This window comes from Ruditapes philippinarum, unplaced genomic scaffold, assembly GCF_026571515.1.
Source record: "Ruditapes philippinarum isolate M1 unplaced genomic scaffold, ASM2657151v2 ctg8214_1_1_1_1, whole genome shotgun sequence".
In the NCBI taxonomy this organism is placed as follows: Eukaryota; Metazoa; Mollusca; class Bivalvia; order Venerida; family Veneridae; genus Ruditapes; species Ruditapes philippinarum.
Genome location: NW_026863322.1, coordinates 92,064 through 109,240, shown reverse-complemented (window position 1 = coordinate 109,240; position 17,177 = coordinate 92,064). Strand labels below are relative to the sequence as shown.

The 17,177-nt window shown below is 34.7% G+C and overlaps 1 protein-coding gene across 1 annotated transcript in view; it reads right to left on the bottom strand.

Annotated features, from left to right (window-relative positions):
- The window catches only part of LOC132721818 (helicase-like transcription factor), a 48,254-nt gene extending 31,686 nt beyond the window's left edge, over positions 1 to 16,568 (bottom strand). The window contains exons 1-7 of the mRNA XM_060706188.1: positions 16,471 to 16,568; positions 9,039 to 9,203; positions 7,250 to 7,410; positions 4,935 to 5,101; positions 4,330 to 4,567; positions 3,649 to 3,723; positions 2,483 to 2,648 (exon numbers count right to left, since the gene is read on the bottom strand). Coding sequence (XP_060562171.1) covers positions 2,483 to 2,648; positions 3,649 to 3,723; positions 4,330 to 4,567; positions 4,935 to 5,101; positions 7,250 to 7,410; positions 9,039 to 9,168 — 937 coding nt within the window. The 5' untranslated portion in view covers positions 9,169 to 9,203; positions 16,471 to 16,568. The remainder of the gene's footprint in view (positions 1 to 2,482; positions 2,649 to 3,648; positions 3,724 to 4,329; positions 4,568 to 4,934; positions 5,102 to 7,249; positions 7,411 to 9,038; positions 9,204 to 16,470) is intronic.
- Positions 16,569 to 17,177: the final 609 nt, after the last annotated feature.

Below are 17,177 nucleotides of genomic sequence, written 5' to 3'. Positions count from 1 at the left end.
TGTGCTTGACCATTGTATGAAGTTGTTTTGAATTCCAAACAGTAGTTTTCAAGTTATGCCCCAGACAAGGAAAAGTAACAAAGGGCAATAACTCTGTAATAAGTCAAGATGGAGTTATGATTCTTGTGCACTGCACTTCCTCTCAATGTGCTGGACCATTGTATGAAGTTATAATGAATTCCAAATATTAGTCTTCAAGTTATGGTCCGGACAAAAGAAAGCAATGGAAAAGTAACAAAGGGCAATAACTCTGTTATTACTTTAGATAGAGTTATGGTTCTTATGCACTGCACTTCCTCTCAATGGGCTTGACCATTGTATGTAGTTATATTGAATTCCAACCATTAGTCTTCAAGTTATGGTCCGGACAAAAAAAAGCAATGGAAAAGCAACAAAGGGCAATAACTCTGTAATTACTTTAGATAGAGTTATGGTTCTTGTGCACTGCACTTCCCCTTATTGTGTTTGACAATTGTATGAAGTTGTTTTGAATTCCAACCAGTAGTTTTCAAGTTATGCCCCAGACAAGGAAAAGTAACAAAGGGCAATAACTCTGTAATTAGTCTAGATAGAGTTATGTTTCTTGTGCACTGCACTTCCTCTCAATGTGCTTGACCATTGTATATAGTTATATTGAATTCCAACCATTAGTCTTCAAGTTATGCTCCGGACAAGGAAAATGCAACGGACGTCTGGACCTACCGACCGCCCGACCACCGGGTGACTCCTATATACCCCCCCAAACTTCGTTTTTGGGGGTATAACAAGAGGGCCATGATGGCCCTGGATCGCTCCCCTGACCCATCAACCGCATCCAAGCAATGTCTTAGACAAGCATCCTGGCCAAGTTTGATGACAATTGAGTCAAAAATGTGACCTCTAGTGTGTTAAAAAGGTTTTCCATATTTGGGCAATGCGACCTAATTTTTGACTGGAGACGACCCATATTCAAACTTGACCTAGAAATCATCAAAACAACCTTTCTGACAAATTTCCAGAATATTTGGATCAAAACTGCAGCCACTACAGTGTTATAAAGATTTTTCTATTTTTAGCTTCTGTGACCTAGTTTTTGACCGGAGATGACCCATCTTCGAACTTGACCTAGAAATCATCAAAACAACCTTCCTGACAAATTTCCAGAATATTTGGATCAAAACTGCAGCCACTAGAGTGTTAACAAGCTTTTTCTATTTTTAGCTCCTGTGACCTAGTTTTTGACCGGAGATGACCCATCTTCGAACTTGACCTAGAAATCATCAAAACAACCTTCCTGACAAATTTCCAGAATATTTGGATCAAAACTGCAGCCACTAGAGTGTTAACAAGCTTTTTCTATTTTTAGCTCCTGTGACCTAGTTTTTGACCGGAGATGACCCATCTTCAAACTTGACCTAGAAATCATCAAAACAACCTTCCTGACAAATTTCCAGAATATTTGGATCAAAACTGCAGCCACTAGAGTGTTAACAAGCTTTTTCTATTTTTAGCTCCTGTGACCTAGTTTTTGACCGGAGATGACCCATCTTCGAACTTGACCAAGATATCATTAAAACAACCTTCCTGACAAATTTCCAGAATATTTGTATCAAAACTGCAGCCAGTAGAGTGTTAACAAGCTTTTTCTATTTTTAGCTCCTGTGACGTAGTTTTTGACCAGAGATGACCCATCTTCGAACTCGATCAGTATTTCATTGAGACAAACATTCTGACAAAGTTTGGCAATGATCCAATCAAAACTGTGACTGCTAGACTGTTAACAACCCAATTGTTGACAACAAACGACGCACGACGCCGGACATAGCCCCATCACTATACCTCACCTTGACCACTTCGTGGTCAGGTGAGCTAAAAACTTGAAAGACAGATATCTTAGGCAAACAATTGCCGCCATAATTAAAGTACTTATGTTAATTGAAAGACATACTCTTAAAATAGAACTATAGTAAAGTTCTTTTAATATATTCAAGGAAGGGAAAAGTTGACCAGAACAAAAAATATTGTCATCGGCACAAGAAAAACAACTCAAATTGACTCAGGTTTTTAACATTTGCATTTCACCTATTTATAAACAATGGAATGATTAAAGGCCCATTATGTCTAAAAAATGCTTTTATGTCAAACTTAATTTCTCAAAACATTTTTGGAGTCCTGTTGTTTTCAAAAAATTACTAACAGGCAAAATACCTGAACTTTCTTTTGCTTCTGCTGCTTTTTAGCAAACACAAAAGTTATATTGATTTAGTATTTCATATGGAAGTCAAAATACTACTTTGTTCACATTTTGTTACTTTTATGACAAATTATGTTATATTCAGTACCTCTTTCTTTAGTTGAAAAAAGCATATAAGATGCTCTTAAACCATTATTTAAACATTATAAAACTCATGATTGCCATTTCTAAAGAAAGGAAAGCTTATTCACTTCTGAGGCATAATATGCTTTTAAAATTGCATGTGCACTACTAGCATACTATACCTACCTCCTCTTACACTATCCGGCCTTATGCTGCTGGTAAAATTAAGCACTGTATTGAAGTATTTCCCATTTTTCTCTTGCCAGAATGGCGGCAAGGTGGCGTTATTCTCTCTCTTTACCATCCAGTTTAATGCCTGCTTCTGGTGGGGATACAGGGGTGTGGCTATAGCCTGTAAAATAATCCAACAATAACCACTTTTATGCTGAACTCGCCAAACTTGTAAAATGCTTTGAATTGACAGTAAGTTAGAAGCTTATGAAAATTCAAAATCAAAATAATAAATGGAATTGCGCTACTGCAAGTATAGAGGCTGGTCACGCAAGCATCATCAACATGAAGGCTGAATGGCTCTATGCATCACATAAGCAACTAGAATTTATGTAAATAAATATATACATCTAACAGGGCTGCCAACAGCAAATTGCAAAATTAGAGGAAAATACACCGGGGGTCAAGGGGGCTGCGCAAGCCCCCTGTGTGGGTCCAGGGCAGAGCTCTGGTGGCGGCCCAGGGGGCGAAGCCCTCGGAAGCTCCTGGATTCTGATGATTTGGTATGCCCTAAAATCAATTTCCTGGACTCTAAATTTGACTTCCTTGGTTGCCTTTAAAGCCATTCAGAGACACTTTAGTTGGACTTCAGGTTTTCATCAGCCCTCAAAACAAAGCCTACTCTGAACCTAATCACCTACAGACCATCCAGCATGATATTTGGAACATGTACCCAAGACAATCCTCTACAATCAATTGCTAAAGATCAGTCTGGTGAGACAAACAAACAGCATATTAATATCCGACATTTTGACGCATTTTACAACAGACAAGAGCGACAATGTAAACTGTAATTTGATTGGTTATTCTAAAATAGAATGCCGGAAAAGACTCGATTTGACCAATGAGAAAAGCGCTTACAGAAGTACCATAGGCGGCTAGCGTAACAATAAAAGCCGAAGCGTGCCGGTTTTTGGGTACTGTATAAAATATGACGAATTTACATCGACATCCGTGAATCCGCGGAAAATCGGCAGCCCTGATCTAATTATACATTATGTATATTTCATTCCTCCATTAATCTCCTACTCCATTCACAGGGTAAATTACTACATTCTCATTACCCAAGAATTAAGCGGGCAACTGATATGTACATTAAAATATTTAGACAATACAAATACCTGGGCAGGATCAGCCAGACTTGTTTTGTCTCCCTCCTCAATGTTTTCAAACAGTTTATCCAGCTCATTTTTCACCTATTATAAGAAATAGAAAAATTAAGTACAAAATTACCATCAATTTTAAGGCAAACTGCCTACATGACTAAAACACCTGTTAAATTACAATATTGTATCCAAATAAATTAATTTCTTTATTTCGTTAGATTTAAAGTAGTACCCATACTGTAAACTTTCCAGCTTTACTGGTGAAGGAAAACCTCAGGTGCCCTTCTAAGCATTATTTTAGCAAAGAGCAGGCACCTGAAAAGAGCAAACACCCTTTTAAGAGCTAAAGCGTTAGCTCCCTCACATGAAAGTGAAAAAGTCAAAAGTTCTTGAAGCAATTCGAACCCTTAGCTGAGAAGGGCATGTGGTTCAAAGTCGGCAATGTTAACCACTCGACCACAGAGGGCCCTAAACTGCATAGAATAAAGGTGGTTTTTCCTAGAAAATTGAAATATGTTTTAAGATGTGCCATGTTATTATATTGTACCTATCCCATCCATCTTTCTCTATGCTCTTATGTTTATAAGTTGCCATATGACCTTAACAGAGCTTGTATGACATGGACCCAAATATAAAGTAAGAAAAGGAAAGATGAATAATGAAATACATGTATATAAATACGAAGAAAATATTGACCTCTGCAGGAGTAAGATATGTTCTTCTAGGCTCAATTGCCGCCAAGGAGAATTCAGAAGCTCCAAGTGACGATGATGACATACCACTTCCTGGGCTGGTTACCGGCTGTGTCCCACCAGTCAGATAGAAACCAGACTTCTTTAACTTGTCCACGGCCTCTTTCTGGTTTTCAGGTTTGCCCCACAAGCTTATGTCTACTGGCATGGAGTACATATTGGTGGCACCAAAAGGAACAACCCTATTAAAGCGAGAATAAGTATGTCATCTTCACAAGAATATGACAAATTCTTTAAATGTAGTTTACAAAACTTTATGAAAAACCAGATATGTTCAAAGCAAAATCATCCCAGGTTAAGAAATGTTTAAATCTAGTTCCTGTGTTAACAGAAACAGTTGGTAGGGTGTTTTTTCCTTCTTTTCAAATGAAAAATTGCGTTTTTTTGTTATTATTTATCATTTTTTATTTGTCATTTCAATACTTCTAATAGACAGCAGCAAGATAAATCTTTGACACAAAACCTTGGGTCAATATCAAAACAAGATACTTCTTATGGTGGATTAGAAGTTCTCCGTAATTCAACTATATCTTTGAAAAGAAAAAGTACCCTTCAAGCCTTGCCAATCCTTTGTCCATAATGTAAGCCAGTGGTCTGGCTAGCTCCCTTTTGATATGGCCTACTTGAACATTGCCCACATTTTTCACCTTGATGGCATTGATATCGTAGCGATTCTCAGGCTCCCTCTCTAATGCAACCATTTCTTTTATATTGACCTGTAACCAAAATATGAGTGACATAATGTAAAATTACATCATATGAATAAAATTCCATTTTCAAGATATTATACATTTCAGGTAAAATCAAATATTATTCAGGCAATGAAATTATATCATCTAAGCAAAATAAGGTAAAATTATGTTATTCAGGGGGGAATCATTTAGATAAAATAATACTTATAAAGTAAAATTTTAAATTAGGTAAAATTATAATAAATTCACTATAAAAGTAACAAGAGGGCCATGATGGCCCTGAGGTCGCTCACCTGTATATAGCCCCCCCCCCCCCCGGTCCAATTTTTACACAAGGGCTTTTATTTCTTTATTTGAACAGACTTGGTAGACACCCATAAGAAGATGTTTCATGCAAAACATCTAAGTTCTAGCTCATTGGGTTTTTTAAAAGAAGATTTTTTAAGTTTTTACTATACACATATAGTTAAAAACAATGACACCCCTCGGGCAGGGCCAGTTTTGACCCCTGGGCTTTTATTTGAACAAACATTGTAGATATTTACTTAAAGATGTTTCATGCTTAATATCTAAACTCTAGTTATTTGGGTTTTTTCAAAGAAGATTTTTAAGTTTTTGCTATGTATATAAGGAAAATCAATGACCCCCGGGCGGGGCCAGTTTTGACCCCAGGGCTTTTATTTGAACATACTTGGTAGACACCCATTAGAACATGTCTCTTGCTAAATATCTTAGCTCTAGCTCTTTGAGTTCTTTAAAAGAAGATTTTATAAGTTTTTACTATATGCATATAAGGAAAATCAATGACCCCCTGGGGCGGGGCCAATTTGGACCCCAGGGCTTTTATTTGAACAAACTTGGTAGACATTTACTAGAAGATGTTTTATGCCAAATATCTAAGCTCTAGCTCTTACGGTTCTTTAAAAGAAGATTTTTTAAGTTTTTACTATATGCATATAGGCAAAAATCAATTACCCCCCAGGGCGGGGCCAATTTTGACCCCAGGGCTTTTATTTGAACAAACTTGGTAGACATTCACTAGAAGATGTTTCATGCCAAATATCTAAGCTCTAGCTCTTTGGGTTCTTTAAAAGAAGATTTTTTAAGTTTTTACTATATGCATATAGGGAAAATCAATGACCCCCGGGGGCGGGGCCAATTTTGACCCCAGGGCTTTTATTTGAACAAACTTGGTAGACATTCACTAGAAGATGTTTCATGCCAAATATCTAAGCTCTAGCTCTTACAGTTCTTTAAAAGAAGATTTTTTAAGTGTTTACTATATGCATATAGGGAAAATCAATGACCCCCCGGGGCGGGGCCAATTTTGACCCCAGGGCTTTTATTTGAACAAACTTGGTAGACACTCACTAGAAGATGTTCCATGCCAAATATCTTAGCTCTAGCTCTTACAGTTCTTTAAAAGAAGATTTTTTAAGTTTTTACTATATGCATATAGGGAAAATCAATGACCCCCCGGGGCGGGGCCAATTTTGACCCCAGGGCTTTTATTTGAACAAACTTGGTAGACACTCATTAGAAGATGTTGCATGCCAAATATCTAAGCTCTAGCTCTTAGGGTTGTTTAAAAGAAGATATTTAAAGATTTTTCTTTCGGTTGCCATGGCAACCAGAGTTCTGCATGGAATTAAATTCTTTGAACAATTTTTAAAGGTGACCACCAAAGGAACATTCCTGTGAAGTTTGGATGAAATTGGCTCAGTGGTTTATGAGGAGATGTCATTTAAAGCAAAAGTTTACGGACGGACGACGGACGGACGGACGGATGCCGGACGAAAAGCGATCACAAAAGCTCACCCTGTCACTTTGTGACAGGTGAGCTAAAAATTCATTCATAAAGGTAACGCTACTTTATAGAGGTAAATTTTTCTTTTAGATTAACAACATTTCTTAGTTAAAAATATTATTTTAATGAAAACTACACATAACAGTTGTCTTGGAAACTTACTGATACAAAGAATAATGTGAAGGCTTCTGAAATAGTCAAATAAACAGACAAATAAATTACATTTTTATCTTAACTGTTTAACAATAAAATTTCTTCTGATTTTTCTTTGCTGATGAAATAGTACAGGTTTTGAATTTTTTGGTTAACTTAAAATACTGTATTACATATGCAACGAAAATTTGCAAAGTAAATTAAGAACTCACAGTTCCAGAATAATATTGAATGCCAACAATATTTCCCCGTAAATGTCCAAAACAGATTTCATCATCTAAATCATCATGCCCCATCAAATCATCATCTTCATCATCATCAATCATCACTGACTGACTACCATGTGGCTGGCTGGGATATAAATTGTGTCTATCTAAAATGTAAATGTAATGTTCAAATCTTTAACCCTTTACCTCTAATAACTTTAATGGACTTTTAATATAAGTTTCTATTTTAAGGACCTTCCAATATCAATATCAAGGTTATCAAGTTCAAACTATAAGTTGGATCAGCCAACAGTTAGGAGAGCCTGGTCAGACTGTGTGGATGTAAATGCTGACTTGTCCTTATACTGGTAAGGTTAATAACACTTATAGTTCCAACAAGGGTCAAGCATAATAGTAATGAAGATTTCACAACAAGATGCATTCACCTACCAGCACATAAACATACATGAGAATAGTTAACTGTGAATAACCCTATTTCTGCCATATACTACAACTAATCCCTGACCACTTGTGACTATCATTCTTATATCATTGCAGGGCTCGAGCTAGTGGGCGATTCGGGCGAAATAGTCGCCGAATTCCGTCTGACTTCGCCGACATCCTACATGAAAGCGAAGATGAAGTCGCCCGATTTTATTGATCCATTATTGATAATTACCAACAATAACAATAACTGTGAATAACATGTTGTGTGTGTTTGCTTTGTTTACCCTCGCCGCCGAAAAAAGGGACTGCCATGCATCTCAATCAACGCGAAATGTCATTAATCCGTTTGTTTACCAACATGTCATAAAAGTCTAATTAACAGACGCTCGAGGAACAATTAGACTCCGCCCACGGCGAGATTACCGATACGTGCGAGAAACCAATCGTAATTCACGTTTTAATCGAGGCGACATTATTTAACCAATCATTAAATCGCTAACATACAACTACCTGTAACAATTATTTATGATTGACGGATCAAACGTCAATTAAATTTTCACTATCGCTCGACATATAACTGTAACGGTAATTTTAAATGAAAGTTATGATAACCTTTTTTGTTAAATTTGATAAAATTAACGGCATATTACACTGTATTTATTACAAATGAAGTTAAATTTAAGATTGTTTCTTTTGTTATCTACTTTCATTTTCTTTACAACATAAGTGAATATGAATATAATGTCCGGCGCAAGCTTTTTAATAGTAAATCAGAAGGGAATAACTGTTAATGCACCCATGATATGATCCATGATAGGAATCAACTATGGCTTTTTTATCTTCATTTAATGCAATGGTTGCATTACAAGATACTCATTCTTATTACTTGTTTCAAACTACTTTTAAACAGAGACATAGATAACAATAGTTATAATAATACCTATCTATGTCTCTGTTTTAAATTAAAATTGAATATTCAGTTGTAACACAAATCCAATTCATTTGATAAGATATGTACAGTGAGTCAACATAATTGCGATAACATACAACAAACATCAATAAATGAATCTCCTCACTTCTCCCTAAAGTCTCCCCACTTCTCCCTAAATCAGCTGGAGGGAGAAGTGACTTCTCCCTAAATTTTGAACCTAGCTTGAGCCCTGCATTGCAATTATATTTTTTAAACTGATGTTTCTGAATGGTACACTCTGACTCTTTGGTTGGTTTGCTGATAATGCTTTCATGTTTCATGTACATAATAAATACTGTACTGAAAAACCTGACACAATCGAATAACCTTGACCTGGATACTGAAAAACCCCAATGTATGTAAACTATATAACATTACCTATCAAGTCCATCATAAGCCGTTCTGCAAGTATGTCATTAAGTAAAGAATCTTCTTCTGGATCATACTGGTATCTGGAGAAGCGAGATCTGCCAAAGGATCTTTTTTTCGGCCACCCCCAACGACCCATTCTTTTTCCTGTACACTATTTCTTTCAGAGACAATCTAAAATGTCAGATGGCATGGAGAAAATAATTAAAAAATCACAAGTGTATAACATAAGAGACTTCTAAACACATGTACTACTATAGATCTTGAAAGCTGTTTTTTGTTGTTTATTTTGTCTTTTCTTGAAATTTTGAAGTTTTATCTTTACTTTCCTTCAAACTTGACTTTACCCTCATCAACAAATGGTCCTGTCTTTTTCAGTTTCTAAAGTCTTAGACCACAAATATTCATGCCATTGTTTCCATGACCAAGAAGCTGTACACTCATTGCTTAGTACTGGTTGGTTCCAGGAACAGATTCGAGAGTGTTTCAATAAGATTATACAAATTATAGCTTCCAACATAATTAAACTAAAATAAATTAGAATAAACAAAGGCTTGAAACCGTAACTTTCTTGTCTAAGCATCAGCAAGACCATTTAAAGATAAAAATCCCAGAAGTGGAGATGTTTATATTGGAAACTTCCTTCATGGCACAAAACATGCCAACCTAGCAATTTTAAGGTTATTTTTCAAGTTTGACATTTTCATTTATCGTAAATGATAGATTGCTGAAGTATTTTCACTGTTATTAAAAGATTGTGCTATGTTTGCATACATAGGTATGAAAATATGTCTTTATTTTCTTTTTAAAATGCGATAGCAAAATATTGTGTCAGGAAATACGTTATGGCGAGTTGAATAATATACCTTAGGTATATATTTTAAACAGTAAACAAATGCCAGATAGTAATATTTTATGACAAGCAATTATCATAGTATTGCAAGCAATCCATAAGTCCCCTACCGGTAAGAGCCCAAGCAACATTCTGAACGGCCATTGGCCATTCACTTAGGTTCCTATTTTAAGTAAATTTGTTGAAAAAGTTCTTTAAAAGTGATCACAGGAAACACTTTTTATGTACAGACATACGGACTGAAGGACACTCTAAAGTTATTTTTTAAACATCCCTGTTATCAAAATATAACATTTTTAAAATCCTATCATGATTGAAGAAGTTGGAGTAAAAATTACCAATTTCTCAAAAAAAAGTCTAAGTTCAAAAGGGGCATAATTCTGGAAATAGTCTTGGTAGAGTATTGAACACTCACAAATGTTGAGTGACAATAAGAAACATTTACATGAAGTTTGAAGTAGATACATTCAGAAAACGAAGTTATTAAAAAAAACAATGTTTTTTTTTCATGAAAATTTTAAGTTCAAGGGAGCTAATTCTGATAAATTTTGTGCTAGAGTTGTAAACCTTGTCACATATGATGTGGTTGATGACAAGCAACTTATATTTAAAGTTTGAAGAAAATACCTTAAGAAATAAAGAACTTATAGTGAAAAAACTTAAAAACTTGAATCAGAAATCTTGAAATTCAGTCTATTTGTTGCCATAGCAACCAGAATTTTCAACATAAGAAGATAAAAAAGGATGTGCATAATTTCCATACTGCCATCTACCCATATGTCAAGTTTCATAAACATATATTCAGTACTTTTTGTGTTATCACTGGATCCAGGTTATGTGTAAAATCTTCCATATTTTCAGTCTATTTGTTGCCATAGCAACCAGAATTTTCAACATAGGAAGAAAAGAAAAAGACGTGCATAATCTCCATACTGCCATCTATCCATATATCAAGTTTCATAAAAATATTTTCAGTACTTTTTGCGTTATCGCGGGATCCAGGTTATGTGTAAAATTTGCCATATTTTCAGTCTATTTGTTGCCATAGCAACCAGAATTTTCAACATAGGAAGAAAAGAAAAAGACGTGCATAATCTCAATACTGCCATCTATCCATATATCAAGTTTCATTAAAATATTTTCAGTACTTTTTGCGTTATCGCGGGATCCAGTTTTGTGGACGGACGGACTGACGGACGGACAGACGGACGGACTGACGGACGGACAGACAGACGGACGGAGGGTAAACCTAAAGTCCCCTCCGGTAAACCGGTAGGGGACTAATAATTTGACCATAACTGACAATACAACACCTGATATATATACATGTATATATATATATATATATAGTAGGTATAATGTTTTAGAAAGGAGTCGGATTGCTTAAATTAGATGTTGGGCATCATGAATTAATAGTTGGACCCCTTGAATTTGTCCTTGGACCCCTATACTATTAAAGAACCTGTATCTATTGGAAATTTAAATTGAGGCCATCCTTAAAAAAATGTTTGTTTGCAGTAACGCGACCGACTCACAAAATTTACCCCTACTCAAATTTTTTTTTCATGGTCTGAATAATTTTTTTTTTTTTTTTTTGATCAGAAAATTATGCCTTGTGCTTTGTTTTCGTTCTTTTAAAGGTTAATAGAAGAAATAAAATGTAGTTCTTATTAAATTAGAATTAAGTTATCAATTTATTAATTGTTACCAGGTTATCAAAGCATATATTGTCCTGCATTTTGAAATTCAATGTTTATTTGGGAAAAAAAAAAAAAAAAAAAAAAAAAAAAAAAATCGACCTACCTACCCACCTTGAAAATTCTGGGTCGGGTTACTGCAAACAAACATTTTTTTAAGGATGGCCTGATGTAAATCCCTGCATACAGAAGCAGTGATTTTCAATTTTCATTTTTAAATTTCAGTTTCCTGTGCAAAATTCACAGGTACTTTACTAGTTTCAAACACCAAAACTGGACAACCATCAAACGCAGACAGCCCAATGAAAAACACCAATTAATTATTTTCTTTGCCCAGTGGTTGGCGATAAATTAGCCGCTCTAATATCAACAATTAATGAAAGTTTCATCTAAAATTAATTAATTAAATTGATTTGATCCTTCTTAAATGTTAGCCTAATAGTTTTTTGTCTATTACAGAAACATATTGACGTTGAAAAATTCTGTCAAAAGTGCAATACCTGACCTCTTTCTCTAGCGAATAAACAATATAGAATAGGGCTGTGCATTGCCATTTATTTCTGTCACGATGCGTATCACGATATTTGTTTTTCAAAACGATGCGATTCACGATATGTATTGTATACTTTGAAGAAATGCGATACATATTGCGATTCTTATGTTGCGATGCGATACGAATCACGATACTGACTTTCAGACTAAGTATATAAAAATTTGGCCATTTGTTTACAGCATAATTACGAATATAATATAAAACTATTACAATAACAAAAACATTAAACTCTTTAACTTGTTGTTATAACTTGGTTTCCGATTTTGATCTTTCAAAAATTTACTTTTCTGATTACTTAAGGATTAAAGGTATTGTTAATTATACCATAACAGCAAATTGATATCTACTATTCTAACACTAACGTCCGCTACTGTAAATATGGCAGTTTAACAATTTCAGTCTTACAATACACCACTAAAGATTTTTCTTGTGAAAAAATAGTAACAAGTGATTTACAATTAGGTCAACAACTGTGTAAATAACAGTTTATCAGTTTCACTCTCAATATTTCGTATTTTATTTTGAGTTTGCAAATTTTGCAAACACTCCACGTCCGGTCTTCCACATTATACAACGCTGTCTGTTGGTTCCCCAAAAACTACAATGTTCCCAAAACTCGTGAATTGTATGACCAGGGAGGATTAACTATAGTTTCCCCTTCTAAATATTTTGCCGTCTACATGTTTTCTGTTTGTTTGTTTTGTTGTTATTTTACGGGAAAATGATGTCAACGGAAATGAAAATATAAATACGTGACGAATATCACATGGGAATGTTGTCATCATCACTATTTTAATCCGACATCAAGTGCGACTAAATAAAATTACAAATTCATGTTTGTAGGTTGTTTTTTCTTAAAAACGCATAGATCTCGAATTATTATTTTTTTTTATTATGAACAAGTTCAAAGAACACCAGCCCATTTATATGGAATTGATAAAACTTGGTTAGTTACCGTTAAATGATTGCGGACATGGGGAAACGAGATGACAACGATGATATGATAATAGTCGCGCTTGTTCATTGTTTTCATCCGAGCTATTTTTCTTTCTTCAGTCCAGGGTTTTACGGGACGCAGAATTCTGCGTCCCTATATGCATAAATTTTGACATGTACGCATATAAGTTATCCACTTGCGTTCAAGTGTACGCACAAAAATAATCCTAGACAATAGATATTATTGTTTCTGGCCCCGACATGATTTATCTCTTTCTTCTCAAAGCTCACAAAATTCCATTTAAATCTAATACAGCGAGCAGAAAATGCTTGCATTGTTTATTTCGGAAGTTAACATAATTGAAATCTACTGCGCATGCTATTAGCAAGTGCCCACTGCAGAAACTGATGACGTTTATCGTGCAAGCTACAGTAACTGATGACGTTTACCGTAAAATCTATTTTAGGTAGCTGTTTTTGGTTTTTCTGTTGCTATATTTAGACGGACTATTTATAACAAGCAATTACTATTGGTTAGCGTATCCAATGTCGATGCGAATGTATTTTGTACATGAACGGCGATAATAAAAAAGGCAGTGCTTTTTGCAAACTTATTTTCATAGTGTTATAGAAATTAAGTCACTGGGTATGTTATTATCATTGGTGTTATAAATATAATGGTTTCGGCGAACTTAACTTGACTGGGACATCAAGTATGTCCAAGCTTATGAGGAGGTGCAAAAGCGGTTTCGTCAGCCTTTTGTTATATGATATTTTTTAAAATGCAACATATTTAGCTGACTGGTCTGTAAAGTTATATATAGTGTGTTTACTAGTTCAGCTAAAATATTTACAAATAGATCAGTACAAATTTTCAGTCTGTTGGAACAAAATATGCTACTAAAACTTGACATTCCAGCCACTCAAAGACTTATAAGCCTTGGAAATAGCACATGATATTATTGTAAAAGGCTACTAAAGGGCTATAAAAAAACCTAGTGATAAAAGATATTGAAATCATATACTTCTTATGAAAACAGTACAATATACATGCATATCTCTTACAGGGTAAATAAATGATTTTAAGCAAAATAGAGTGGTCTTCATAGTCTTTTATAGTGAAAATACAGTTGACTCTCAATAAGTCAAAATCGCTTTACTCAAAATTCCGCCTTAGTCGAATAATTTCTAAAGTCCCGTCAAATTTCCTTCTTTATCTTTGTATTTTAACTCCGCTTAGGTCAATTTTTGACATACCGAGACTCCTGTTTAGTCGAAAAGAAAATTTGGTCCCGTCAATTAAAGTCCAACATATTTTCATCTTAATTAATCGAATTGTGAAAACAGCCAACTGATCAAAGGTCGGCGACATCAAGGTGAGATGTTGTCACTCGTGATTTACACGTTTCATAGTAATTTTTAATTGCCGGTCATCATGTATTATTAACACGTCGTTAAAGTGGCTTTAATCCGTTTCAGGACTTAATTGGTTTTAACAGTTAGATAACTAAAATGTACATTTCTTTAAGACAGTTGACTCGTGCCAGTCTGACGGGTGTTTGTCAAATAATAGCCTAGGTATTGATGTGTGTTATCAACGTAAATGACATTTGTATAATTAATGTTCCATCATATTACATACATTAATATGTACTTCCGGTTCACGATAGTTGCTAATTTTTTTTTTTCGTCCGATGATCAATTAAATCAAATATAATTGTGTGTTTATGTTTCACTATTAATATACATGTATTAAATTTTGAATGATATATTTTTGTTCATTTATAATTTGTAGTTGTAAGTGATTTATCGTCATTTCAATGGTTAAATATTGCAGCATTGCCGCTAACAACAATAACAGACCTACTTCTGTGCACATTCAATCAGGCACATGTATATGCATGTACGAATGTCAACGTAATAGCGGTAGTTCCATGTTACTAGAATTCCGTTTCTCTCGAAGTAAAATGCCCAGTCCCTTGGATTTTGAGTTACCGAGAGTCAACTGTAATTTTGGACCCCTAAAATTCAGGCCTGGACCCCTACTTATCTAGGCTGTGCATCCACTGGACCCCTAAAATTTCAAAGAGATGTAAAACCCTGTTCAGTCTTTCAAAAAATACATTTGTCCTTATTTTCCTGGAAGATATTGTTAGTGTATTGCGATACTTTCCCGCTATATAGATACATTGGGAGGTGAAATATGTATTGCATCGCAATATATTAGAATTTGTAATTTCATTACGATGCATACATTGAGGACAGGGCAGATCGCGATCAACGATGAATCGTTACACCTCTAATATAGAATAATCAAAATTTCAGCATATGCTGCAGGAATATGTAGAGGTTATTACATGGGGCAAGTGTGCCATATTGGCACACTTGGTGACGTATTTGCCCAAGGGCTTTAGCCCGAGGGCAATTTTGAACCAAGTGTGCCAATATGGACTAAAGACACACTTGCCCCATGTTATGACCTGTTTATTGCATATCGTTCCACAGCAGTTTTTCAGACTGGAATAAAATCAAGTAATAACGTACGTAATTGTTCTAATATATTTATTAATTGGCTGTCCGTATTGTTCGATTATATTATCTAAATCCATCAAGCGATTTGCTCAAGATTTCAACGTCCTTTCGACGGCCATTTTTTTGTGATGCGATTGTCAATTACGTTACGTGTATACGCGCAGACATTCTGCCGTTACTGTACAACAGGTGCGTGATAACCGGAAATAGCCTCAATATGGGATTTTGGCACACTTGGCAAGTGCGCCAATATGGCTTATTGGCACACTTGCTCAAATACGGGATTTTCGCATGTCATATTCAGAAAAAAGAAACGCATTTCTATTACTCATTATAGTAACATATGCAATAATGTATTTTAGGTTAGAATTAAAACTAAAGCCATTATCTGGATTAGATTATGAAGTTATAAATATCTGTCCCAACACATGCATGCTTGTGAGGGCAATTTAGGAAATTTTGATGCCCCCCTATAGAGGCCTCAATACGGCTCAAATAAATGTAGAAGTGTCAACAATATCAGATATAAACAAACTAGCTATCTCTTGAATAAGATCCTTGCTTTTCTGTGTCAAATTTTCAAAAATTGTGAAAGCTGTATGAAATATTTAAGAAAGTGTCCGATTGATGGTACACGACCAGTCGCTAGTCCAACTTATTACACTTGTCAGAGACATCGAGATAATTTAGGACGAGCGGTGGTTTTTTCCAACGGTTTGTCATTTACTCAGTACGGAAAAAGTCTGTTAAAATAACAAAATGTGTCGAGCCATTGACGCCGAATTATGAGGCTACCCGGCCACTAAAGATTTTAATAAAATAGCCAACATCACTTCGTAGATTTTATATATTCAGTTAACAGTCACTTACAAACAGTAGACCTATGCATTGGATGACTTATTGGGTGATTTGGATAACCTTCCTCGTCCGGCTGCTGCACAGCTGACAATTGCCGCAAACTTTTTCGCGGGAATTTTATCGTAAGAATTTTTTAATTGTGTGAAATATTTTAAGGTCTTATACAACTAAATATTTATTTTGAGGTGTAGTTGTAATAAAAAATTGTTTTCACTATTTAAAACACCTTTATTTTTAGGTATTCATTACATCTTTTATTTTAATAGAAACTGATATAGTGAGATGACTTTTTTCTTCCTTTTGTAACAGTAAACAATTTTGATGAATAGAATAGAATAGAATAGAATAGAATAGTGTTTATTTCCAATCATGGGCCTTCTCAGGCATACAATTACATAAAATAAATATCGGTACATTAAATGTACATAAACAAAACAATAAGATAACATAAGCTAATTCTGATTTGATAACACAATTAAAAAAAGGACTAGTAACTATATGCATTCAACAAAGGCATTTTAAATGACAGCACATAAAAGAAATAGAATTTTTAAAAAAGCCTCATCAAATAATTAACCCACCATGGGGATGCACATTGACAAAGACTAATGATGTTAATAAATAACTATAATTACTAATTAAGCATAGAAGTTCTATTAATCGTTGAACTGTATAAATGTGCTTGACTAAAATGACCATTTATACAATCAGCTATTGGC